General features: G+C 40.3%; 2 protein-coding genes across 6 annotated transcripts; one reads left to right on the forward strand and one right to left on the reverse strand.

The window, feature by feature from the left end:
- Positions 1-1,468: 1,468 nt before the first annotated feature.
- Positions 1,469-25,995, forward strand: LOC136416334 (signal-induced proliferation-associated 1-like protein 1). Of its 5 annotated transcripts, none has more exons than XM_066401450.1 (23): positions 1,469-1,822; positions 15,979-16,091; positions 16,149-16,387; positions 16,930-17,145; positions 17,208-17,468; positions 18,037-18,234; positions 18,288-18,395; positions 18,720-18,840; positions 19,130-19,358; positions 19,409-19,565; positions 19,838-19,992; positions 20,044-20,256; positions 20,309-20,444; positions 20,491-20,634; positions 20,692-20,935; positions 20,990-21,270; positions 21,322-21,524; positions 21,577-21,747; positions 21,803-22,039; positions 22,141-22,279; positions 22,335-22,605; positions 22,664-23,023; positions 23,074-25,995. In XM_066401450.1, exons 2-23 carry the CDS (start codon positions 15,988-15,990, stop codon positions 23,249-23,251), a joined length of 4,365 nt encoding a protein of 1,454 aa, XP_066257547.1. In that variant the 5' UTR covers positions 1,469-1,822; positions 15,979-15,987; the 3' UTR covers positions 23,252-25,995. The 5 variants fall into 5 exon arrangements, with proteins under 5 accessions (XP_066257547.1, XP_066257546.1, XP_066257548.1 ...); XM_066401449.1 differs by lacking the exon at positions 1,469-1,822 and adding an exon at positions 14,695-14,806 and having other exon boundaries at positions 22,679-23,023; XM_066401451.1 differs by lacking the exon at positions 1,469-1,822 and adding an exon at positions 14,695-14,806 and having other exon boundaries at positions 20,503-20,634; positions 22,679-23,023.
- On the reverse strand, positions 2,545-8,555 carry LOC136416304 (uncharacterized). The gene is made up of 16 exons (XM_066401426.1): positions 8,298-8,555; positions 8,039-8,236; positions 7,847-7,981; positions 7,610-7,793; positions 7,413-7,558; positions 7,136-7,360; positions 6,832-7,083; positions 6,479-6,642; positions 5,319-5,574; positions 5,065-5,262; positions 4,878-5,012; positions 4,629-4,812; positions 4,424-4,572; positions 4,150-4,374; positions 3,843-4,094; positions 2,545-2,829 (listed from the first exon to the last, which is right to left on the reverse strand). Exons 1-16 carry the CDS (start codon positions 8,521-8,523, stop codon positions 2,663-2,665), a joined length of 3,096 nt encoding a protein of 1,031 aa, XP_066257523.1. The 5' UTR covers positions 8,524-8,555; the 3' UTR covers positions 2,545-2,662.
- Positions 25,996-26,391: the final 396 nt, after the last annotated feature.

Raw genomic sequence — 26,391 nt, forward strand, 5'->3', positions numbered from 1 at the left:
TAATAGATTTTCGAGGGAAAATGTGTCTCACAAACACCCTCAATTTATGGATTATGAATTCTGTCAGTACTGACTGGAATTGAAAATATCTGGATTTGGAACTGCACATTCTGTCAAGGAACATTTGAAGGAATTGTCTTTGTTGAGACGTTGACAAAACTCCATTTCGTTCAGATTGTTTGAAATTCAGATACTCAGAACTTTTGGCCCTGATTAAAGTCTTCGAGAACTGCAAAAAATTCCATCCGGTCTGGAGAAGTTACTCCAAACACATAATAAATTTCTCTATAACCTCCTGTTCCTCAAAGTAGAAATTTCTTTAGTGGTTCTGAACAAAATGGTGCAGAAGTCAATTATTGTGGTGAGTTGGAAGATTCTGAACAGAATGGCGCAGAAGTCAATTATTGCGATGAGTTAGAAGATTCTGAACAGAATGGTGAATGAATTATATGTGGTAAATTTGAGGGTTCTGTATAGAATGGTGAAGGAAATTTGTTCTATTTTCTTTTTCAGGGAAATTTCGCTTTTATCTCTAGTAATTCTTGAACCAGTTCTTTCTACTTTTTCTTCGGTTTTAAGAAATATCTTTTCCTAGAAATAACAAAATTTTTGTTTTTAAAAAGCTCCGAATTGCGAGTTACCGCCTTCAATAAAAATTGATAATCTATTTAAGCATTTTTTGGTAATTCAAGTAAATCAAAATCAGCGTTATTTTTCCTCCTCCTCACTCATACTTGTGTAGAAGAAATTTTCATAAATATCCAATTTTCTGTTGACCCAAAAGAGTTTTTTTAGACATTTTTCCGTGGATATCTAGCATTCTTCTTCCCTCTAAAAAGAGCGTATGTTTTCATCGCAACAACCAGCAACCTTTATTCTAACAAAAGGGCCCCAAACTTGACAAGTAACAAAGCATCCTTGGCTTTTAAAACAAGCGTGGTTTACTAAAAGGTATCACGAAAACCGGCCTTGTAGCACATGGAACTTAGGACTAAAATCGCAAGCGTTGGAATGTACAGTACTGAGTTAAAACTCTTAGTTTATGGAGGGGACTCTTAGCGCACGGTTGCTATTGGGAGCACAATTGTACTAAGTTTAGTACAAAGCTGAACGCTCGATTATTTTTTTCATTAAAAACCAGATATCTATTTTACTGCTGTCGATCGCGCAATTTTCCCTGGGAACGATGTCAAAGTGACGTTGCACTAGCAGTATGCATTACCAATAGATAATGACCGTTAAATCAGCGTGATCTCGGTTTTGAAAACTCCTAAGATGTGACGTATACTTGTTCTAACATTGCTGGAATATACTGAGACGTGATTTAGAACGAATTTCTCGGAATCGTTCTGAATTTCGAGAATCAACATCTGAAGTCAGTCGCGCTGCGTAACGAGTTTAGTACAACTCGCAGTACAACTTTCGCCTGTCCCTGGAGTCTCACCATTATGAAGCGTAACATGCCGACACAAGAGCGAACTGAAACGAACCGACTCCAGTTCACTATAGGATTTCCTACTACATCGCGTTAAATTTGTTTTTTCTCACACCAAAATCTCAAATTTTTGTACTATTTTTAAGTACATTATCTCTTTTCACCCTAACCCGAGGTTATTGCAACGCCATCGGTTACCGCGGCGAACATTCCGTTGAACGCCGTACATTTAGTGCCTTATTAAACTATTGTGATTGTGTACTGTGAAGATACAGTACATTTGTACTCAGTGCCTTATTGGATTTGTTGCTCATTGGATATAGAAAAGGCCATACAGTGACGCTGTTTTGCGTGCCTCGACAAAAAAAGTCTTCGAAGAACGAAAGCGTAAGTGGGATAATTGTACCTAAACAGGATGTGGATTACATATTTTGTACTACTTCCCTAGTTTTTTTTTTTTTTAGTAAAATTTTGTATTTAGTAAAAATCTGGGTAGCAGTAGAACTTCAAGTGGGAGAATTTTCCCTTTTCTGATCTACAGGGTTGTCAAGTTATACACACTGGCTTTCTAAGTTGAATTCACACCAATCTGAAGAGTCGCTTTGTCCAGGATTAAACCTCTTTACAGTTCCTTTTTCATGTTTTGTACCACATCCGCCGAAGCCAATTCTACAAATTTAGTAGACATCTGTGCAGCAGCACAACCCTAAGCCCCAGAATTTTCCCTTTTTTTATCTACAGGGTTGTGAGTTACAAATATTCAAATTCTAATTTGAAGTCACTAATCTAAGTAGTTCATTTGTCCACCGATAAACTTATTCACAGTTTACCTTATTCGGAATTTATTGCCTTTAAATCACTATTTCGTGTTTATAGCTGTGCCATAAACCGTCCCCTATAAGTACCATAATGGGGCTTACTGAGGGCGAACCACCCCTGAGCGTGGTTGCCAGCTGTTCGTTTCAGAGTGGCGAAACCCTATGAAGGCTCTCTTGGTGGTTTTACGGTTCGAGCTGGCTACGTTGGGTTTGGCCGCTGATTACGCGATGCGAAAGAAAAATAAATAAAAGAAAACCAGAAAAATCTCCAGAAATCTCTTTATTGCAGAATTAAGATTTTTTTGCCCTTTTAGTCCTAGTTTACAGCATTAATTAACCATCACCAATAAACCTATTTATTTGCAAACCCCCTTTCCAGGGTCATGCAGAACCCGCTGCGTTGTACTATTTATGGTACTTCCTTGGCATCCAGCCAGATCCCCCCGACCGCGGTCAAAATCGGGGCCCTGGGGATGAATTTCGGGGGATAGCTGCATTTTTCATTTAACGTAAAGTTGAATTTGTTGATTAGAGTGACCAGTCCAACTTTGCTTTGCATTATACCAAACCGCAAACCTATTGAAAGTAACATTATATAGTAATGCAGGTCAAGTAATCCAGATTTTGACTTATCATCATCCATCCGATCACTGCATCAAATACCTACATATCAGAGTCAAAAAATGATATCGAATTTTAACGCATGATTTAATGTTCGACGAATTTAACACAGAAGTTTAATAAATCACTAGATACTTCGGTTTAATTAAACAAAGGACAAATTTATTAAACTGAATCATTGAATTTAATATGATTTACGAAGAGATACGAGATAAACTGAAGGCGATCAATAGTACTCATTTCATCAGGATTATTCATAAATAAACCATTAATTAAATCCGCCATGGACTAAACCCTAAAGCCGATTTAAGCGGAAACCTTAGGGATCTTAACGAAGAGGCAAATTTAAGAGGATTTACCTAAACGAAGTAGATATGCACTTATTTTACAGCAGTACAGATTCAGCTAGCAAGTCATAGGCTAATTTAAACCGATTTATTACTGATTTAAACTTGATTTAATGAATTAAACCTGAGGTTAAATCACGGTTTAAAATTACGACTGAATAAGTAACTGCTGTGAGGTATAGATTAAGGTGATCGAATACTGATTCCAGTTGATTTAAGGTCACAACTAAATGAATTAAAAAAATTGAAACACCCGAGTCTTAAATTTGCGGTGCAGGAAGTGAAAATATTAATTAATTAATTTATTAAACACAGCGCAAATTTATTAAATTTATCCAATGGTGGATCCATAGGCAAATGCGCTTAAGTGCAAAGCAAATCCATGCGGGCGTGGACCTGCCTGCAGCGCTGAATATACAGTACGTAATTAAATTAAGTAATTAAATCGTCAATGAAAGCAGCATTCAAGGGTTGGAAGGGAAGACCATATAGTGATAACGTTTAGTTAAGGAACCTTTGAGTTAATCAGGTTAGTTCAGTTGACTAATATTACTGACTTCAGGTTAGTTTGGATGATTCTGGATTAATTAAAATGACTTATTTTTATGGGAATTATCTCACCTAAGCATTGCCGGGGCCCCTCTCCGAAAGGCATGTACGTATATTCCACAATTTTGCTCTTATTTTTGTCGTTAAACCTCTCTGGATTGAACTGATCTGGATTAGGGAAATATTCTGGATCGTTCTGCAGAGCCAGAATTGGAATATACACAGAAGTCCCTTTTTCAATCGTGACGTTACTATTGGGAACGTTATAGTCTCTGGTACACAACCTGGGCAGGTGTGGCAGGGGGGGGTACTTTCTGAGCGTTTCTGGAAGATTTAATCCATGAAATTTTACACGGCATTGAGCGAAAGTTTGGGGTACCTTGCAGTACGTTTTCACAATAGGGCATTTCCTGTAACGCGTCGTAGGTTAAGACTCCATCGTGTTTCTTCAGGACGTCTCTTATTTCATCTCTAAGCTTTGCCTGAATGTCCTGGTTTCGGGCTAATTCCAAAAGGGCAAAAGACATGGTGGTTGAGGATGTTTCAAAACCTGCAGTGAAGAACAAGAGGCATTGGCCTACGATTTCTTCCATGGAGAGGCCCCCTGGAAAATTGGACTGCACCGGAAAGTCGTTTTTCATTCTAGAAAATACCTGCTTGCCCATTGCTCTGGAAAACATCCTTGTCAGTCATGATGTCGCTGATGGTGCCCTGGTTCTTTAGATGGATCATCAAATGAAGAAAGTCCTTCCTAACGATTTTATTTTTTTCTCTATAGTCCACAGTTTCTTTGACTATATGCCTGTGACAATAGAAATTTGGATATTGGGTTAATAAGCTATCGAGGCTGTTGCAAACCTAAAGAAGTCCTCTATATCAGTTAGATTGAAAGGGAGCCTTTTCTTCGTGGTAAAAGTATTTATCAGCCTTGTAAGTAAACTTGCGGACGTAGACACCCTTTGGAATATGGCCTGGCCCTTTTGGAAAAATTCCGATTTTTCGTCGTTCAAAGAGTCACATTCGATACCAAAACCACAAGTACCTGGTGTGATGGGGGTGTGAATTCTTCCTATGGGAACCTCTAAATTTCGTTTATGCAACTTTTACCTATAACATCTGTAGTAAATCTAGCCATAAGCGTTTTCATCTCATGACTTTCCCCATTCTTAGTGGCATTCTCTATCAACTCAGCGAGGCCCTGGGTTTTCGTCAGAAGCATGTCAAACATCATCTTCATTTTTCCTGAATAATAATGCGACATTACGAGGCTGAATTGAATATAAGAGACGTGCACCTGAGGTGAAAGTGGGGGAAAGCTTCCTGCGAATGTCTTTCCAGGGTTCTCCATCCATATGAAATATGTTTCGGAACAGGAGAGTGTCTGCGATTTTGGGGTGATGAGTTGAGAAATGCAGGAAATCTTTGGTTGTTATCAGTCGTATGAGGGAAGGACTTACTACCAACCATTGGTGGTTGGTATTTATGTAATATCCTGATCAAAGAAGTCCGGGTTCTGGCTAAATTATCTCGGATAAATGCTCTACTTACCTCCATACTTAAACCCCCTTTTCTTAAACTCGTAGTAAAGCTTCTCATGCATTTCCGCATTGGTCTTCTGGTTAGTAAGGAACTCCTTCATGTCCCCATAAAGGAAATGCTGATCATTCAGTTGGGGTACCCCTCGTTCTTTCCAGTAGTCGAAGTTCTTCCTCCTGGTCTTGATTCCATAGTACACAATTGCAGCAAATACTAGTAAGAAAGCAATGGAAATCATGTTTTCACCATCACTTGCAATCCTGATATGCTGCATATTCTTTCAAGAATTGTCTATTTATCTCGTTATCTTGAGTTGATAGCTTTACTGACGCTGCGTATCACTCTGTAAATTGGAGAAATGGAACACAGGAAATTGTTGATTTAGTTTGCTGAGCTAATGTAATTTTCACGTTTAGGGTCAGGATTGCACCGAGCACCACTAATTTGACGATAGTTACTCAAAATTAATTTATTCAACGAAACAAACAATTACAATGAATTTTGATAAAAACAATGATTTTCTAGGTATTAACAAATTATTCGCACTTTTTTGGTGACATTGCAGGTTGTGACAAGTTTTTACCTAACGAGTGTGGAAAGAGATGCCTTGTGCGTTTCGTTCATAACAAAATCGAAGAAGCTTTCTGGTTCTGAGTTTCTGAGCGATAAACTGAAGTCAACGTTCGCGAGAAGAAAGGAAATGGAAAAAAATAGAATATAGAAAAAATGCGTTCCGAGCTTTCCGGAAGCTTCTAATAGGGCCTTGTGTCTTCAGAACCTAAAGGGATATCATAATTTCGTTCACATAGACATAAATCTGATCGAAACGATTAATTTCATATATTTCCGAACTAGACGCTCCACAGGTTCCCGAGATATCGACGATTAATCTTAGGTTTTCGATATCTCCGGAACCTGCGGAGTCATCTGATCCTAAAATATATCAAATTAATTGTCTCAGCGAGCTCTCTCAGCTTGAGTGTTTAGTAATGAGATCCCAAAACTTGGAACGCGGCAAAACTTGAGATCCAGCCGTTTCCAGAAGTTTTGAAGTAATTTCAGAATCCAGACCAACAAGAGGGAAATTTTCAAGATATTTTTGAAACAGTTTGTCACATGTTTGATGTATGTTTTATTTAACTTAAGCAAATAACAACAGTTTCTGTCCATTATAGTACTTCCTTGGTGTCCAACCAGATGCCCCCGTCAACGCTCAAAATAGGGGAAGTGGGGGAGAATTTCGGTGGATACGAACACTTTTTGTTTAGTGTAAAGTTGAATCGGTTGATGAGAGTGGCAAGTCCAGCTTTAGTTTGCATAACACCAAATCGCAACCCTACGAAAGAGTGGCATATAATAAGATGCGAAAATTCTCTGTAACCGCGTTAAAGTATCAAAATTCTGGCAATTTTAAATTTCCATCCCATTGGGGATGTCATCTAGAGAATCGGGGCGTTGCCAGGAGGAAATCATCTCCCAGATAAAGTTGACAGAATTTTGCTACATAGACCCTATAATTCTTTACCTAAACACTGCCTGGGCCCTTCACCAAATGGCATATATGAATACTCGGTAATCTGACCCTTATTCTGAGCATTAAACCTTTCAGGCATGAATTTCTGCGGATTCGGGAAATATTCCGGATCATTTTGGAGGGCTAGAATGGGTATGCTAACCATCGTCCCTTTTTCAATTGTAATGTCGGTGTCGGGGATTTTGTAGTTCTTTGTGCAGAGCCTTGTGAGGATTGCCAAGGGCGGGTATTTCCTGAGAGTCTCTGAAAAATTTCTTGCAGAAAATTCTGCTATTTAATGAGGTCTTTTGGTTACCTTGCATTACGTTTTCACAATAAGTCATCTCTTGTAAAGCTTCGTACGTTAAATTTCCATCGTGTCTTTTGAGAACCTCACGAATCTCCTCTCTGAGCTTCGTTTGAACATCTTGGTTCTGGGCTAGCTCCAAAAGGGCGAAAGACATGGTCGTTGATGAGGTTTCAAAGCCCGCGGTGAAAAACAGGAGGCACTGGCCTGCTATTTCCTCCATGGACAATCCTCCTAGGATGTGTGATGAGAAACGAGTATTTTCTATGTGATTTTATAACAGTACCTTCACCACTGGTTTGAAAAATATCCTTCTCATTCATGATATCAGTGATAGATCCTTTGTTTTTCAGCTGAATCATCAGGTGCAGGAAATCCTTCCTGACAACTTTGTTCTTTTCCCTGTAGCCCACAGTTTTGTTTACTACCTGCCTGTAAGGGTTAACACTCGCTTGAAAGAGTTGTGGTGAAGCTAGGGCTTACCTGAAGAACTCTTCAATATCAGAAACATCAAAATTTCGTCGTTTGATTAGTCCAAGCATCATTAAGACGGTTTTATAGATACTGGAACTTGTCGCGAACCGTTTGAACAATTCCTGCCCATGTTGGAAGAACTCTGAATTCTCGTTGTTCAAGGAATCACATTCAATTCCAAAACCGCAGGTGCCTGCAACAAATTTCCCTCTTATCTCCTCAGGAGCATGCAAATCTTGAGTTTACCAATAACATCCGTCGTGAATCGGGCTAAAAGTGCCTTCATTTCATGACTTTCTCCATTTTTAGTGGTGGTTGCCATTAAGGCAGACAACCCCTGGGTTTTTTGCAGTAACATATCAAACATCATCTTCATTTTTCCTGCAACAAAACTTGCATTGGGGGGAAGAAATTATGAATAGAAAATTTGAGGCCCACCTGAGGTGAAAGTGGGGGAGAGCTTCCTGCGAATGTCCTTCCATGGTTCTCCGTCCATGTGGAACATGTTCTTGAATAGGAGGGTGTCGGATAGTATCGGGTTGTGAGCAGAGAAGTGCTGGAAGTCTTTAGTCATGATTAGTCTGATAATTGAAGGGTGAATTAGTAACCACTGAGGACGGTCCATCACGTAATAACCTATGGAAAAAAGGTGGTGAAAAGTGCTATAAATTCCCTTGGTGCTTTGAAAGACATTTACCTCCATGCTGACCTCCCATTTTCTTAAATTTATAATACATTTCTTCACATACTTCCCCGCTTTGCTTCTGGTGCGTTAAGAACTCCTTCGAGTCGCCGTAAAGCAGGTGCTGATCATCCAGCTGAAGAATTCCCTTCTTCCTCCAGTAATTGAATGTCTTCTTTTTGGAATTGAAGCCATAGTAGACGATACTGGCCAAAACCAGTAAAATTGCTAAGAAAAACATGTCACGAATTCACAGTCACCCACAACAATCTCACCGCATTACTTATAATATTCAGATATTTATTTTTATTGCTATCTCAAGTTGTTTGCTACGCAATGACTTAGGAGGGGACATAGTAATTATTAATATTGTTGCTAGATTGATCACCGACAATTTGGCTTTTTTTTCACAGTGAGTCTACGAAATTTGCTGGCCATATTGCACTGAGTACCACTGGTTTCATGTGCCGCCTATAGAGACAGAAATTCTACTTAAAATTAATTCCATGAGGATCTGATGATGACTATAATGTTTTTGAAGGTGTTCAGGAGTTATTTGCACGTTTAAAACGATTTAATTGTTCTAAAAGGTGATATTTCGATTTCGAGTTGAGAATAATTTTGTGAGTCACCATTGTTGTCCTTTTGGACTCCATACTTCAACACTCTGTCCGACCTGTCTCCAGAGAGCAACTTCGTGAAACCCGCCTTCTCTCTGCTCATCTAATCCCCTCCAAAGGCATTCGGATTCTCAGGCATTCTCTTTTAATATTTTTCAAGTCAAGGTCTTCACGCGATTTACCAGCTCTCATGGACGAAGAGCTCTTCTGGTGGCGATGGACTCGAATCGAGTTTTCTCTAGTGATTCACAATCTGAATTGATTCTCGTAATCGTCGAAGGAATATTTCTGCATGATTTCGAGGAAGAGACTTTGGGAGACTGTTATGGGGGTGCGGATCAAGAAAATGTGGAATGTTATATTATATTAAATGGTTAAAATCAAGGGTGTCTTTAGGAAGAATGGGAAATCCGAACGACTCTTATCAGTCTTTATGGCAATTGTTGATTCGCTTCTGAGAACCTCGATTTGGGCCACAAAAATTGGCAAATTCAGCCTCTTTCACTTCAATCTAATTTTCTTTGATGCGGATTGAAGTCCGCGGTGGTCACAGCTTTGTACTCAGCAACGTTGCTTGAGGGTGATGCATGGTAGGAGAATGGGTTAAACTCAAGCCTGCATCCCCCCCCCCCCTCCCCCGCAATGATCAACGATGCCTTCGCCCGCACCTAATCAAGATAAAAATTCCTATAGGAAGGATGTCCCGATCCTTGATACCACCTAATGAAAGATCCTCTAATATTTCCGCCTATTGTTCCCGCATCTACGAAATTCTATTGTTAAGGCATTTTTCTTGCTTGCATAACCTTTACTCCATTTGCAGCCAATTTACTTACCTTTACTTCACATTATTGTATCATATTGTTGGAAAAAAACGCATTTTGTGGTTTAATAACCCGAATATGACCAACATTGCTATGGCTAATTAAAGCAGTTTTATGCAACTTGAGGGCAGTCGTAACGATGTGAGATTTTGGTGGAAACCTCCATGTCGGTGCGGCACAAAATCACGCTTTGTGTGAGCAACATGGTGAGCCATCATTATACGCATTTGCCGGGCACAACGGAGCCGATCACAGAACAAACTGTTGATTCGGTTGGTAATTTAGCTAATGATCACAATTTTATAGTTTTTATGCTGATTATGTTATGAGTATGTCGGTTCTGGTTGTCTAGCCTTGTTCCATCGCTGGCCGACGCGCAGCCAAGGTTGGATCGAAGTGAAACTTCAGAATTACCCATTCGGCAAATTTTAACTAAAACCCCAAAGAATGCCAATTAATATTCTAATTATGACTTTTATGTCCAACTAGGTCACCTCATCGTAGCATAAAATTTAACGCATTTCCACGAGCACCGTTAAATAGGTTTTTTTTAAATAAGACGGTAACCTCTCCACGAGGACAGCTGTTGGAGTTAATGGCAATAATAACTAAATTGGCCACAGTAACTGACCACTGCTCACTTCAGTTGGGACTTAATTGGCTCTAATGAGCCTAAATAGAGCTGAAAAGAATTTATGGCTGGTGTGCAACATTGTCGACTCAATTCGAGCAATTTTTAATCGCTCTTGCGGTTTTTGAGATGTCGCACTCAGCAGATCGCTAACCGAAAAATGCACCGAGCTCTTGTTTCCCGGGTCTGAGAACAAGGAAATTTAATACAGTGTGTGTTATGCGAGCCGGTTAATAAAATACAGTTAAACAACCAATATCGAGGACTATTTTTGCCAGGCAAACACAAATGTGAAATAAGGCAGATGGTGGTAAACCTGATCCGCAAACACGACTTGGTATCTTGTGGCAGATGGTCCACGTATGTTGCATGCAGTTTTACAATTCACAAGTGTCTCATTTTCTATCAGTACTGCGATTGAATCAGAGAGCTGGTTTTTCGACGATGTAACTCTGCTGCAGCTGTAGATTTACCAAATTGTAATTAATTTTGTTTATTGATCTATTTTCGCTTAGGACAAATAAACGAGCTCGTCAATTATTATTTTTCTGTCTATTGTCGAGCGTCCCATTACAAAGCCATGTGTGCGCGTTTGAAAGCCGCAGTGAACATGAGGTTAACAATAAATGTAAACATTGATATACCGCGCGATTCCATAAGTGGCATAAACATGTTCTGTGTGTTTCAGCCGGATTCGGCATTACTTTCCTCATTTTTCGGGGAGCGAACGCCACTAGAGACCTCCCGACGCCACTGCCCCATGACCCCCCAACTTATCAATTGTGGTTTTCTCGCGTCGTGAATCGAGGCTCCTTAGGTCTCTGCCTTCTGAGCGATCAAGTTGGGAATTTACTGTTTGTTCACAATTTACTGAAGATTGTTCAATGATAAAATCATGAGCGTGACAGCTCAGTTTTGCCCATTAAAAATCTCAAAAGCTTACTGCAGTGTCTTTCATGTTGGAATGCCCTCGATTGGGATCCCTGTACGCCACTGGCACACGACCGATTAAGTTATCAGTTGTAGCACTTATTCAGAACTTGTTAGGGGATTGTTTCCATGTAAATTCATTGGCGTAGAAGGTCCATTTTACGTGCTGAAGGTTCCCGATTGCTTCTTGCGGCGTGGCAGAAGGAGATCAAGAGAGGGACAGAGCGCATTTCCAAACGTTTCTGATCTTACGAAACAATCTCACTCTTGTTCTCGACCAACAAAACTAAACAAATATCTCCAATAACTGTTAATTGAACGAATCTAGAACGAGCAGAATTCAGAACTGCGATACCAATATGGGTCAGCATGGTCGTGTGGGCGCTGCGTCTGATATGAACCAAGTAGTACGGACATGGTACCGTTCCAACAACGGTTACTAATTGCTGCAATATTTTTAATTATTGTTTTTGTCAAAACCGGGTTCTTCATTGGCTAATTTGCGTAATGCCCTTGTTATCAACAGAATCAATATTGGCAGCCTGAGATTATCTTATCAGCCACTTATCTTGCATAGAATGTGCACACCCATTGTGGGCTTATTTCCACCCGAAAGCTGCAACACCTTTTATTGGGAACTATTGTTGGCACTTCCGTAATAAAATTCATTTGATGATCATAAACTGATGCCAAAATTTCGGTTATTTTTATCCTCACGTATAAACATCCTCCATTCATTAACCCTGATTCGGATTAGACACATTTCGTTTGATTTAATGGGGATTCTAAGAATCAGTATCACCATTATTGAATTGCGCATTACTTCGGCAAGAGAGATTACTGACCCAAAACCAGTTTTTGATCGGAAGAAGAGATGACTCAACCCATGAAGCCCGAAGAACAATAATTCCTTGTGTCGCGTACTCACATTCCTTCGTTTCATTCTTGGGGCTCTACGGTGCTTATTCACCAAGGAATTCGGCTGCAGGTAAACGGTCCCATAATGCCCATAACTCGACATGGGTTCGGGCAGACGTATGGGTTTTAATGGGCGAGATAACGGGGCGAGGTTCCTGGAAAAAAGGGCTGATAAGCCTTCGGCCGAGCTGAAAAAGGAGCTGAGAAAATAAATAAGAAGAGGTTTTTTTTAACGTGACTTTAGCAATGGAATAATCAGGCCTCGAAACGGTATTTTGCAACCAAACGCTATTTGTCAAAACTTTCAAAATCACTGTTGAAACCAAAAGTTTTCAATATTCTCAAGCCCACGCAAAGCGGTAATTTTATTTTCCGTAGACGCTGGTTCTTATTGACGATAGTCTTTGATGGTGCATTGACTCCACGACAAAGAAACCTCGTAATACCATGGCACAAATAACCCATGAGTGCGCCATGGTCGGATTTGCGCTGCTCCTGGCTGGGGTCACCTTTGTTGCATGGCTCATATTCATAGATTGAATAGGTCCTTTTTAATAATGAAGAATAATTGGGTTTATAGGCTAAGTTGCATTGAAGAGAAGGGAAGTTGTGGCATATGGCGCAATCTGAGAGCCTGTTATTTTCTGATCAGTAAACACAAGGGCACTTGAGGTGTTCTGAAAATTGTAGCTGAGAGACTACAAAAAAGTGATTAATATTACCAGGAAATTATCTCAATATTTCTTTTATTTCATTTTTTGCATTTTTTAAACGTTTTTTGAGTCTCCTTGTAGAGAATATTCTATCCACTTTAACTCATTTTTTATGGCTTCCCCTCAAAGACGACCTCCCAGACCTTGAAAGAGACATGGAGATCATATACAGGGTGTAACATATTATTATGGAGATATTTCAGGAAGTAATAGTCTACAAAATAATAAAAATATGCTAATAGACCCCTGGTCAAAAACGCACTATTTTAGATATATATAGGGAAACAAAGTTTGAGAAAGGTACCAATTCTTTGTAGAACCCAAATGTGGTTTATGCATGATGACGCGACAGGCCATTTTAGTACGGAGTTGAGGGAGTTCTTGAAGCAACGTTTTAGCAACCGCTGGATAGGTCAAGTGAGCCCTCAGTTATGGACTCCTAGATCACCCGATTTGAATAGTTTGGACTTTTTTTTTGGGACACTTTAAATCATTGGTTTATCAGACTTCAATTGAAACAGGAGAGGAATTGCAAAAGAGAATAGAGGATTCATGCAACATCGTCTGTAATACTCCTTGAATATTTCAGAGAGTTCGTTGGTCTATAAGGCAAAGAGTGGAGCCCCGCATCCTAATAGGAGGAGCACAATTTCAACAGTTTTTATAATTCGATTTTTGTTTAGTTTGGATATAGGCTCCTTCTTGTTAAATCCTCCCTCCTCAGAGTTCACTCACCTCATGAACAATTAAACCTATAGCCCTTCATCTATAAGACATTTTCATTTCAAGTAAGTCCGTTAACGTTAATTCTTCCTCAATCCCAAAACCATCGTCCTCAGTCAGGAGCAATTTCGGTGCACTCTCACTTCGGACTCATTTAAATAATAATGACGGATCTTTCTTTGATGAAAGTAAAACAGTAAACAAAGGAATTCATTAAAATGAAAATTTCTTTTGCTCGCCCCGCATTTAACATCGTTTAAGTGTGGGTCAACAGCATACATAATGTAGTGGTTACTGTGAGGAAAGTCGCTTTATTGCGTGCTAGACACGACTCAGAACCGCGTCGATTGCAGTTTTTAATTGATTGAATTAAAAGAAAATATAATAGACAGCACGAATGCGAAAAGTAATAACGGAAATCCTGAGATCACGGACAATTAGCGTATACCTTGAAAAGAGTCGTTTTCGAGATATTTCGCATCAGCGAGTAAGGCATCGGTAACAATGAAATTGTCTCGATTCGTTGAACCGATTTAAATCAAGTGCATCCTGCAGTTGCTGGAACTTAAATCAGAACTTAAATCAAGGCGAAGCTTGATTGAAGTTATAGGGGATCGAAGTAGGTTAGTGATTATAATCAATTAAGAGATATTTTTCCTACGCGTTATCAGCAGGGTTTCCACGTGAACATCGGGTCAGAACAATTAAATTCTGGGATGGTTTTGATATACCATTATTGCCGACGAACAAGACTCGAGCATTAATTAATTAAAAATGACACATATTCCTGTGGATTATGTAGGCATACACGTTTGTCTCTCCTTGACACTCCTAGATAAAGCTTATTAACCTTTCAGCTAATGCGTTTTAATTTCCATTCATATACAGTTAGGGTTTTAATCTTCAAAAGGCACTTATCAGATATCAATACGTACTGAGCGTTATCTGCTTCCAGTATTGTTTGATTTGCGGAATTATTAACTTAACGACTGTGAGGCTTCGCGTGAAAGCTCGGTTGAAGATGGCTTTGTGCCTCTCGACGTATCGGGTGAGTGCTGAAGAAGTTTGACTGAAAAATTGCTCATAGGTAGACACACCTAATGTCCGTTATTCAAATAGAACCATGATTGTGCATATGAATGAGTTAATCTGGAATTCCCCTCATGCAAGCATGGCTACCAAGGTTGTGGGCATTCCGATCGTCTTGACAAACGTTTTTATTTATTTATTTATGTATGACTAAAATTATTTGGGCATTCCTATGGGGAATCAAGAGGAACTTAGCTGGAATTCACTTATTTATTTTATTTATTTATGTAACTTCAGATTTTGTTCAGTTTGAGCTATTTCACAGACAATTTCAACGAAATAAATTTAGTCACATGTACGGCAAAATTTATCTGAATCCAGCCCTTAATACACTTCAATCACTGTTGTGGCATTCTCCGGGCAAATGAGTACGTTTCTCTTGCAAATTTTTGTAAACCTTTTTTCAAAGTAAGCGAAGTCATCGCTGGGATATGTTTTAACGGGATAAACGTAGCCAAATTTCCTGCAGAGATGTGGGCAACCCACAATACGTCTGAATTCCCATTCTCTAGCACCGAATACAGAAGTGCTTTCTGCGTTCTCTTAACTTTAACAATTATTTTCATCCATCGAGAGGCAGTGTAGCTGGTCCGAGCCAATTCTGCTTTCAAGATTTTTTCTTAAATTTCCAGAAATTTCTCTCACTTCTAGCTGTTTCAGTAGATGCGTCCGATCAATACACACCAATTTTTATTAGAAAAATTTCTTCCAAATAGATCCCCTCAGTGCACTCCTTTGCGCCACTAATGGATCTAATCTAAATCTACTTCGATTTCGCGACATGACATAACGGATACACGTCCAAATCCCAATAAGGAAGAATGTTTGGTCAATGTCCTCAGTGTGTCATCGTATCGGACATCGCAATGCATTTATAGATTAGATTGCTTTGTGTTTGTTTTAACAGAGCGAAAATAAACCGGAAGCCGAAGCCACAGGATATAATACAACCGAGCATATCTCCACCTACATTATGGGCCTGTGTAAATTTGCCTTAAGGAAATGCCTTCCACACCCTGTATAAAATTAAAATCTTTTGTTTGCTACAGTAAGATAAACGAGTCATTATTCACAGATACAAAAAATGCTCTAAAAACAAAAATATATCAAAGGCAGGAAGAATGTCATTATTCATTCATTGATCACGATGATGGGAATTATTACTCTCCTTCAATCGTGAATAATGACTAATTTCACTTACGGGGGATACAATTCACTGTCATCTGAACGAAATTTCTTCTGTTTCAGCGTGATGGGATGATCGGATTGCAAGAGTGCGGACCTGCGCCGCCGAGGGCGCCTGTTACCACCCGAGAAAGAACTGCCCAAGCTGTGGAGTATTACAACACCCATGTGCACAGGTACCTTTAATCATACTTTTTATGTCCCTTGTACGAGCCGCAAAATGTTTCTTCAAGGGCTTGGGCAAACGCAGGTCTCTCAGCCTCCAGATCCTCCTTCAACGACAGACACCACCATTATTCAGCCCCAAGGAGAGCACACCAGCCCTCGTCGGATGCCCTTTGTCGCAGCAATTCTAGTTTAGAATTGCTGGATCAGAACGGAAGACCCTTCAAATCCAGCAGTCCACCCCTCAGAAGGGAGTACGGGAGTCACGGGTCTATTGATGTCATTGATAGGCCAACAGGTGTTCAAGGTAGGCTAATATGGTGGAAATTGAGTGTGAACCAAAATTGCAGTGGCGTAGAATGTTTTTTTTTTCAGTATATTTTTTTAACGTTATTTACGTGACTCGTTGTTGTTTTTGTACGTCACTGTTTTCTATTAAATGAAGTTGAAATTTTTTGTTGAAATAGAAATGCAGTGGCGTAGAATACTTTTTTGAATATAATTTTTTTAAAGGGGTTTTAAGAACCTCTTCCTTCGTGTAAATATGCATTTTTAAAAAATGACAATTTACTCTGCCTTCACTACTAACACTCCCCACACGCCCTGTGGGAAATTTGCCATAAATAAAAACTGTGTGGTAACAACTATTTATTAGAACTGAGTCATCAATTAAGCGTTCACCAATTATTATTACTGAGTAAAACCCACAAAAGTTGACTAAACCCGCCAATGAAAAGAGTTTAAGGTCATAGCTCGAATTAGCTAATATAACAATACTATAATCACTTTTGTTATTATTTAAATCCTAACTGTTGTGGTTTAGTCACCAATTTATGTGATTTATTGCAGTCAAAAATGAATTTTTCGAAATGCTGCAAGACTACAGACCTGCAGTGCTAGCAGGAACTGACCAGAGGAGTCCTGGGCCCTTCGAATATTTGGCAGGAAAAGTCGATTCTGAGGAACAACAGGACGGGAATGCTCATGGGGGGAGCTACCCCCAAAGCCCGAAACTGAGGTCCAAATTGGGGAGGTTTTGGAATAATAATGGGAATATTTCTGGAGGTACGAGCAACATCATTTTTTCCTTCCACTACGATCACTTCTAGGACCATCTCTTCTCTTAGGTGTTAATAGCAGTATGGTAAAATCCCAGCGTCAAACCATGGATGACAGTATTGTCAGCACCTCCTCGAGCAGTGTAATCTTCTCCCAGGAGGCGGAGGAGATATCTAGGAGAAGGGCTTTTGCCCATTACGACTGTCAGTCCTTGACCACCACCCTGAATTATGCAGTTCGATTGAGGAGGAACCATTTGGCGAAGCGAAGGAATACCACCACTGGTGCTTCTGCCGCTTCTATGATTATTAGATCATCAACACCGGATGGTAAGAACAGGCTTTGTGTCTTAAGAGTTGCATACATTAAAATCAGGGTTAAGTGCACAAAGAATCGTTAGAACGTTGGCTGGTATAAATTTGCATTGTTGGTTTTCATGGGCCTGGTAGTTTTGCTAACCAGGGAATTTCCATGGAATTACGCGGTTTGAAAAATTGGGCCCACAACTAATTATTGTTTCAAGTTATCGAGCATTTTTTAAATTTCTGAAAACGTACTTTTTGTGGGAAATTATAGTTTTAAGCGTCAGGGAAATCCGTGATTTCGGTGCTTGAAAGCCAAGGGCGCGTCAAGTTTCGCCAGCAAGTATTGGAGAGGACTTTTTCAACTTCTGAGATCATGGAAGTAGGGCAAAACTACGTTTGACCAAATTGATCCGCCACTGGTTATTGTGCGATTTGAGTGCTCAGCGGTTTAAAAAAATCTAAATTTCGTTTTTCGAAAATTTTGTTAATTTAACAAATTTAAGATCGTTCAGTCCGATCTGGCTCCTCTGGTGGATTTTTGCACTTTCCCCCTTAAGAAAAATGCAATTAATGGTCGCTTTTTACCTTGAAGATGATGGTGGAGATGACAATGGCGATGGCCAGTCCAACGATCTGGTGAAAAATTGCCGGTACTTCAGAAACGAAGTAGGAGGCGAGGAGGAGAGGATAGTCAGTCTATCCAGACTTCAAAACGGCCACAAAAGCCATGGGAGGCCTTTGCATAAACCTCAATTAGCATACGGAGTGGCAATTCTCGAGTTCCCTCCAGGTGAGTCCGCCTCTTTAATTACTTCAGGTCGCTCATAGATTCTCGTCCATCAGGTGAAACCCACTGGAGGCACTCCACGTGCCCTTATCAAAGATTCCCTAGACCCATAGAAAACGTGGACCAGGGGGCTTTGTATTACAGAAAATATTTTGCCGGTCAAGGTAAGTAGCCATTCATTCAAAAACCAGTTTAATCGATTTACCATTACCGCAATAAGAGATAAACAAATCCGAAGAGATGCTGTAACGAGTTTGTGTAATGAAGACATTGACATTGATACTTGAACTTGCTATTTTCGTAAAACGAAAGTTGCTTGTAAACGCCTGCGATGACACCTTGGAGATGAAACACTTTGAACTTGGAACACCCACTGGAAGCTTTAAATAGCTTATTGGCAAACGACTTAAGTCGCGATTTTCTCTGCTTTGTGCATCTCAATGAACGCTCTTCCTGTATTTTTTTTAACCCAATAGTTTCCTTTGCAGATCACCAGAACTGGTTTGGAACGGATGAGCAACTGGGGCCTGTGGCTATTTCGATTAAGCGCGAAAAAGTGATACATCCTGAGAACCAATTGACGACCACTTTGACGCAGTACCAGTACAGGTAATGAACTCTTCATTTCTTAGAACCACCTCATTCAACCGGGGAAATTTCTAAGTCAACCTACTCCTATTTGCTTAATTCGCGAACAGGTGGACACACGTTTCTAATTTAGCTTTCCTGGTGTTTACGCCACCGCTCCTGCCCACAGGTCAGTTAATCGGCAGTAATTTATGCTGCTGTTTTGTCTGCTGAATTAACAATGGCAGGAAGCAGACCCGACGTAGTATTGTTTCCTTGAAACCAGAAATTATTTATAAGACACTAAAATTAGCTCTAAAATTAATTCTAGGTTGGTGATTCGCACCTCCGAGCTGCAAACTCTTCGTGGAGCAGTGCTGGAAGATGCCATTCCGAACATCAAAGCCTCCAACCACCCCAAAACCCTGAATACCAAAGAAGTGCTCGAATATGTAGCCCCAGAAATTCAACTCACGTCTCTTCGATTAGGCGTGCAAAGCCAGACTATTGTCGATCAGTTGCTTAAATTGGATGAGCAGGGGTTGACCAACCACTACAAGGTTTGAACTTCCTTCAATACCATGATTTTTTTACTTAAATTGGCTCGTAGGTTGGGATAATGTACTGCAAGGCAGGGCAAAGTACTGAAGAGGAAATGTATAATAATCAGGAAGCAGGACCAGCTTTTACAGAGTTTTTAGAGACGATTGGGAAGAAGGTCAAGCTGCAGGGTTTCGAGAAATATAAGGCAGGATTGGATACCAAAGGTGAGAAATTAACGATTTTGGAGGAAAACTGGCCAAAATCCATGATGACAATCCAGAAGCGTTGCGGGGCGATAATTCAGTATGTTACTTAAAGCACATCCGGATACATGCTCAGTCCCTACATTTCTTTTAATTTACAAATAATGATTTTTAATAGCTGCTGCGTTTGAAAGCCTAAAGTACCAGAAATATGCCGTGAGGGTTTTTTGAGCTGAAGCTGAAAGGAGTGAAAAATTCGAACCTCCACTAATTGAGTTTCCTTCTATTTCCAGCTGACTCCACGGGTTTTTACTCAGTGTACGCCCAATATCAGGAATGCGAGATCATGTTTCATGTCTCCACAATGCTGCCCTTTACCCCCAACAACAGGCAACAGCTTCTGAGGAAAAGGCACATTGGAAACGATATTGTTACTATAGTCTTTCAGGTACTTAAGACTAGTCTAATTTCTTGCTCCTGACTAAACCAAACTGTATAGGAACCTGGGGCGCAGCCTTTCACCCCCCAAGGCATTAGGTCGCAGTTCCAGCACGTCTTTGTGGTGGTCAATGCAATCAACCCTTGCACAGAGAACACCCATTATAAGGTGGCAGTGTCCAGGTCTAAAGATGTGGAGGTTTTTGGGCCCCCTATCAAAGAGGGGGCAGTTTTCCCCAAAGGGAAAGCATTTGCTGAGTTTCTTCTGGCTAAAGTATGTAGGATTTTTTTGAATAATTTGGCGATTGATGGGGTTGATGGTACAGGTGGTTAATGGGGAGAATGCTGCTCATAGATCGGAGAAATTTGTCACCATGGCCACCAGGACGAGACAGGAGTATCTGAAGGATTTGGTCGCGCATTATTCCACCAACACTCCAGTCGATACGGGACAGAAATTTTGTAGGGGTTTTAGCAGGAGTTCTGGAGAAAACAAAATTCAAATCAGGTTCTGTTTCAGCCATATTCAGTAGCAAGAAAAAGGAGAAGGGACGTCCCAGGTTCATACCCGACTTATGCCAAAGAGGAGCCATTTTGTGGCAAGTATTGCTGGACGATAGTGGACAAGGGCAACAGATTGAATGCTTTTTGGGTAAATGGAATTAAGTATTCAAGAAAAAGTCCTCTACGAAATTCGTTTTTATTCCAGGCATCTCATCAGACTCGTTCGTCTTGATAGAGGAACAAACAAGACAAATAGTTTTTGTAACCCCCTGTAAGAGCATATTGGGGTGGTCACCTCAGACTAACAGTCTCAGGATTTACCACCACCAAGGGGAATGCATGACGATTCACATGAGGGACACTCATGGTGATACTGATGAGCTGGTGGAGGTTACGAAGAGATTGGAAGCTGTTACAATTGGACTTAAAGCCAAAGAATTTTCTATTAGGTACCAATGAATTAATTGATTAATTAATTACAAAATACAAATTAATTATTTTAGTCGTAATATTATGGGCCAGTTGGGTTTCCACGTGCAGCCTGATGGTATTGTTACTTTAGTTGAAAACCAAGGGCAGGCCTGGCAGGCTGGTTTAAGGCAAAATTCTAGATTGGTAGAAATTTGCAAGGTTGCTGTGGCCACCTTGACTTACGACCAAATGGTCGACCTTCTCAAAACCTCGTTGACTGTAACTTTAACTGTGATACCTCCCCTCCCCGATGGGTCCCCAAGGAAGGGCTGCACCCTACAGAATTGTAAATATAATGAAAGTCACTTTGAAGGTAAAGAATCTGGAATGATCCTAAAGCAATTACAATCATCCTGCTGGATAGGTGATTACGACAGTGTCACCAATGAAGAGGGAAAAGCTAGAAGAGCTCCGCAGATGCAACAAGCAGTTTCAGGCCATCATCGCAGGGTTTATGAGAGGAGCTTTTCACCCCCTAGGAGCAGCAATAGTTCTGGATACGGGACTGGAAGCAGCAGCAAGTCTTTTCATGGCCAGGAGAATCGATATCATAATAATGCTGTGGAGGTAGGAATTCACGATTCAAATTGGTTTCCTGTGGTTATTTCGAGGGTTTCAGGGGACATTGACCAGTTCTTCTAGCGGCCACTCCAATGACGATAAATGGTACGAAATTATACAGGACTTGGAGCCTCCTCCAGTACCCACGAAATCCAGCAGTTCTCGCAGCACCCCTCAGCACACAAACAACACTTTTCCATGCTCACCAAAGAGGATCAACCATCACCAGGTTAGTTGTTTTATGTGCTGCAAGCATTATCACTACAGTTATCACTGTTTTTCAGAACATCCAAGTGGCCCCAACTTCACACAACCACTACACAGTGCAGCACAACAAGATTCACTTTAGCAACAGTTTGCCCATTCAGCATGTGAATTACCAGCAGCCTTTGAGTGCGGCCCTACACGGCAACACTAGTGATTTGGATCTGACCCGTGACGTGTATCACTGTGAGAAGAATAATATAGTGAAGCAGCATAATGAGAGGATGAGGCAACAGGACAATCACGACTATTTACAGGTACTAAAATAGTGAAGAATGTGGTCCAAGTTCAAGGCGCCCCACTGAGATCTAAGAAATTATAGGAGATAAAATTTGGGTTTTATTTTGGGAAATTTAAGGTGACAAGGCCTCCAAAAGTGGCGGAATTCCCGGCTTCGGGAGACTACAACAGACTTAACTTGAATGATAACATCTCGAACGACAGCTCAATAAGTGATCGAATTAACCTAATTGGGAGCGAAGATGAGCTTTCAACTGGTACGAGTAATTTAAGAGAGTTTTCCCTTTACGAATATGTCTTAATGCACTGTAGGAAGCGGAAATTCACCGAGAACTCATCGATCTGGCAAGCAGGTGAACTTGGCCACCTCCACGAACTGCCACCAAAGAAACCAAAGCCCTAGATCACTGAACGGTGAAGCTAAATTGAGGCCTGGCGTGACCCCGCGCTCTGCAAACAGAAACAGCGCGAATTTATCCTCGAGCACTCTGCAAGAGGAGCTTCTGAGGCTCATAAATCCCGACAATATCGAGCCTTCAGACCCCGCGAAGGTTCTTAAAGACACCTCCAAATCCCACTCAAGGTACTTGAATTAACATTTCAAGGGTATAGCATTTTCATGTAAATTCTTTTTGCTAAAGAGAAAATCTCAACAGTTCTCTCTCCATCCATAAACCGAGCCAACAAGAAGTGATCCTGACCACAGCCAGACCTGCCACGGTTATTTCAAACGCCAGTACTACTTCAAGTCCTTTGCCCAGCGAGTTTAGGGTGACCAAAGATGAAAATTTGCCCTCCCCCAGCAAGAACAAGGTGGGCCTGCCCTTCCCCGATTCATTCCCCTTAAGTGAGGACTCCGACTGGCCCAGCTTGATGGACACAGCCACCAAAGTCATGATGCAAGTAGGAAACTTGCCTGAAGAGGACAAGAATCCCAGGCATTGGGACGAGGACATGATCGGGATTAACAGAATTGATCAGCAGCTTTCCAGTTCATTTTCGTGAGTTTTGCATGCTCTTTTTAATAAAATTTTTGATGCGGCTGTTCCAGGAGTATTCCAGATCAGACGAAACATGTCGCAGAATTGAGCCGCAAAGTCCAGACTCTGGAACGGGAGAATCGTCGCTTGAGGGATGAAAACAGGAAAGCTAAAGAGCAGGCTCAGGCTGCAGTTCAGCAGCTGAGGAAGTTCACTGAATGGTTCTTTAAAAACGTGAAACGGCAGTAAGGGATCATGTGCCAACGATTATGGGAAAGATATCGTCACAGTCTTCCTTATACGTATAATACATCACAGAACAAAAAACACCAACGATCACGTATTTTTATAATGTATATTGCTTCTATTAGCTTTAACACATTTTACAACGTTTTAAAGTTTATACTGTAGGCTTGAAACTAAGGTATTTTGAACTATTTACCTCGATTTAGCTGGAAAATTATCGCTAGAGTAGTACAAAATCGATTTATTTATATTTTTAATTTATAAAGAAACGTTCTCATAAGTATTACGCAACACGTTACCAAATACCTTTATTTTTATCGTAGCAGTGCCAGTATTTATGATTATGGAACGTGGCAGTTCGTTGCCGTAATGAAGAGAAAAGTGTGGATGAGAGACTTCATTTACTTTAAACATTGAGAATTGATTAGTGATTTCAAAATTGACAACATCCTCTGAGAGAAATCTAGCCAACCTCTCGTGGAAGTGCATGGCTGGTTGCCTACGCTCAGAAGTGGTTTAATGCAGTAGCGAGAGATATACTGGTATCGCCAGTTCAAGTGGAAACATAGGGATTGTGCAAGTGGAAGAAGGACCACATAAGACTTAATATGCCTCCGACAAAGAACAGCGAAGTGGGCTGAGTCAGTCCGTCCAACGCCCCCATTTCGATGTCTCGATTCGTATCTCGCTACAATTTTGTTCCCGATAATGCAATCCTCGTTTCTAAAAAAACGATTTTATTTGCAAGAATTAAGCATTAGATTCGAAACTAACTATGCATCTGATGGCCCACTATATACAGGGCCACCCTGTATAAAGGGTTTGTTAACGTCAGACGATATCTATTGTAGGTGTTAGTGAAGGGCGACATGAAGTATCACGAATCGTAGGGAGATGGCCGTATAGCTCTACCTTCGCGGCGATGGAAACGTTTGAAAGTATTAGGTATTATACACAATAAATGATGCATATCTTTCGTTACGTAGAAGTCTAAGCCGGATGATTCACAAACTTTAGGTTGCAGGAATCGCACCGCCAGCAGCAACTTCTGTTATCAGCTCCTACATTTTTACTATATCATAACCGAATAATAAAACAGTCGCACTAAACTAAATATTAATCAGACCTTATTCAATTAAGATAAATAATTTACGACAATAATTACAAGTTAATCGTAAAAATATAATAAATAGTCACAAATAACAAACAATAACTACTCAGTATTTTATACTCTTAATTCATTTATAACACAGAGCAAAAAGCAGCAATGTAAATAAACGAGAAAAAAAGGTTAATCCATCACTAGAACTTATATGAGTAAAAAAGTCTGAAACGGTGAGAGATCGGGCAAAACACTGGGCTGATTCCGCCCACTTTAGGCGATAGTGTCTCAGCTCACTTCGTCGGTCTTTGTCGTGGGCATGTTGAATTTCAGGCGTTCCTTCTCCCACCTGTACAATCTCTATCTTTCCATGTGAACTGGTGATACCTGTGCAAACGCTATGTCGAGCATCATTCACCAAGACGTACAGAAAGCAAAAAGACCTATTTCAGTATAATGAAAACGTTTGACTAACTTCCCGGATATGGCAAGACCGTTTCAAAAAAGAAATTAATGTTTGATTGGTTCAGAAGTATATTAAGAGTAATTACATCGTCTGGTTACTTGTCTAAGAATACGCTTGACCTCATCATCTAGAACAGTTTTATTCAAGTAAACGCAGTCAGCATCCGGTCAGGTCGGCGGAACTTGTGACTGAATTATTACGTTTACTTCGCAACTTTTGGATAAAAATTTTGCTGGGTCTGACCAAAATTTCAATGAACCTAAAATCAATCGTGTTAAAAATAAAAAGGTGATTAATGAATCCAAGATTGACAAAGTCGTCTGAGGTAAATATACCTAGCCAAATTGCGATATTAGGGCGATTATCCTCTTATCGCTGTGCACGCGTAGCTGCCTGTCTAAGATCAGGAGTCTCGCATCCGCATTATGCACTTCTGCCTGCTAATCTGACCCCAGGGTGTCCCCAAAATCGTCTTCAAGCGGCCCAGGGATATGTACATTTTTTGCGTGTATACATATAGGGTGTCTTACACTCAATGGGAACCCGAGGGAAATCCGAAGATGCAACAGTATACCGGGTGTTCCATATAAAATTTTTAAGTCGGCGCTACTTTACCGTAGAAGCTGCATCTTTGAAAATATTTTAGAAATGTGGGTCACTCTGACTTTCCAGTACGACCGGATTCTGCTGCGGTTCCCTCACCCGTAGTCGAAAAACGCCTTAAGGAGTGTGGGACGCCCTGTATATATAATTTAGGTTTTCGGGTGCTTTTCCCCCTTTTTGGGGCTTCCCTGCTAAGAGAAAAATTTTCCGATACAAAAGGCGCCGTTATCTTAAATACTTCCACAGTTATCTCCCTCAAATCTATACCTCTCGTATGTAATATTATGTATTACGTTATATGTTATATTTAAGTTATATACATATTACGGTTTCGGCTTTAATAAGGTTCTTTGTCCTAGGGGACAAACACACGTAACTGTTTAGCACTGATTTAGCTGTAGCTTATTCGATTAATAAAACTTAACATTTGGTTGTTATCGGTTTTCAATGTTATTAGAGTTATTTGTCTGTGACCTGTTTAAATTGCCTTTAAAGCGATTATATTTTATGAAGTATTATATAACGTACTTTTTTATAAAAATATATTTGTTGTAAATAAAATAAAATGACACATTACACGGGGGAGTCTTATTAGGGCCTCAAAAACAGGAAAATTCACAGGGAACAGTTCGATGTCGCCGCATGGGGGGATTGCCCAGAGCGGCAGACCAGAAAGGGCGGCGGTTTTTCTTAGGGGGCGGTGATTAAAAATTGCAACCCAAGGCCGGCCGTGGCTTCAACTTCTTATTTCTTAAGCTCCTCAATCGTTCCCAAATCTTCAGGAAAATTCTCCATGCACAAACGCATTATCTTGCCATCAGCACAAACAACCGTCGATTTGCATTGCAAGGTCAATGATTATAGCTGTGCCACTTCCCGTAAGTTCAAGTATTAGCAAACTATTGCCAATTAAAATTCATTAGCCTTACTGTGAGTCAATGAGGCGTGTTATCTGAATGTTTACAATACCAC

This window comes from Euwallacea similis, chromosome 22 (genome assembly GCF_039881205.1).
Source record: "Euwallacea similis isolate ESF13 chromosome 22, ESF131.1, whole genome shotgun sequence".
In the NCBI taxonomy this organism is placed as follows: Eukaryota; Metazoa; Arthropoda; class Insecta; order Coleoptera; family Curculionidae; genus Euwallacea; species Euwallacea similis.

What these genes read in the sequence shown, in the direction of transcription:
- LOC136416304 (XM_066401426.1), bottom strand. Translation starts at nt 8,523, where the DNA reads ATGTTTTTCTTAGCAATTTTACTGGTTTTGGCCAGTATCGTCTACTAT. An exon ending in ATTTACTACAGATGTTATAG is followed by an intron (nt 4,813 to 4,877) that starts GTAAAAGTTGCA and finishes CCATCACACCAG; the next exon opens with GTACTTGTGGTTTTGGTATC. An exon ending in TTGTGAAAACGTACTGCAAG is followed by an intron (nt 4,095 to 4,149) that starts GTACCCCAAACT and finishes TAAATCTTCCAG; the next exon opens with AAACGCTCAGAAAGTACCCC.
- LOC136416334 (XM_066401447.1), top strand. Translation starts at nt 14,765, where the DNA reads ATGATTGTGCATATGAATGAGTTAATCTGGAATTCCCCTCAT. An exon ending in AAAATATTTTGCCGGTCAAG is followed by an intron (nt 18,396 to 18,719) that starts GTAAGTAGCCAT and finishes TTTCCTTTGCAG; the next exon opens with ATCACCAGAACTGGTTTGGA. An exon ending in CGATACGGGACAGAAATTTT is followed by an intron (nt 20,445 to 20,490) that starts GTAGGGGTTTTA and finishes AATTCAAATCAG; the next exon opens with GTTCTGTTTCAGCCATATTC.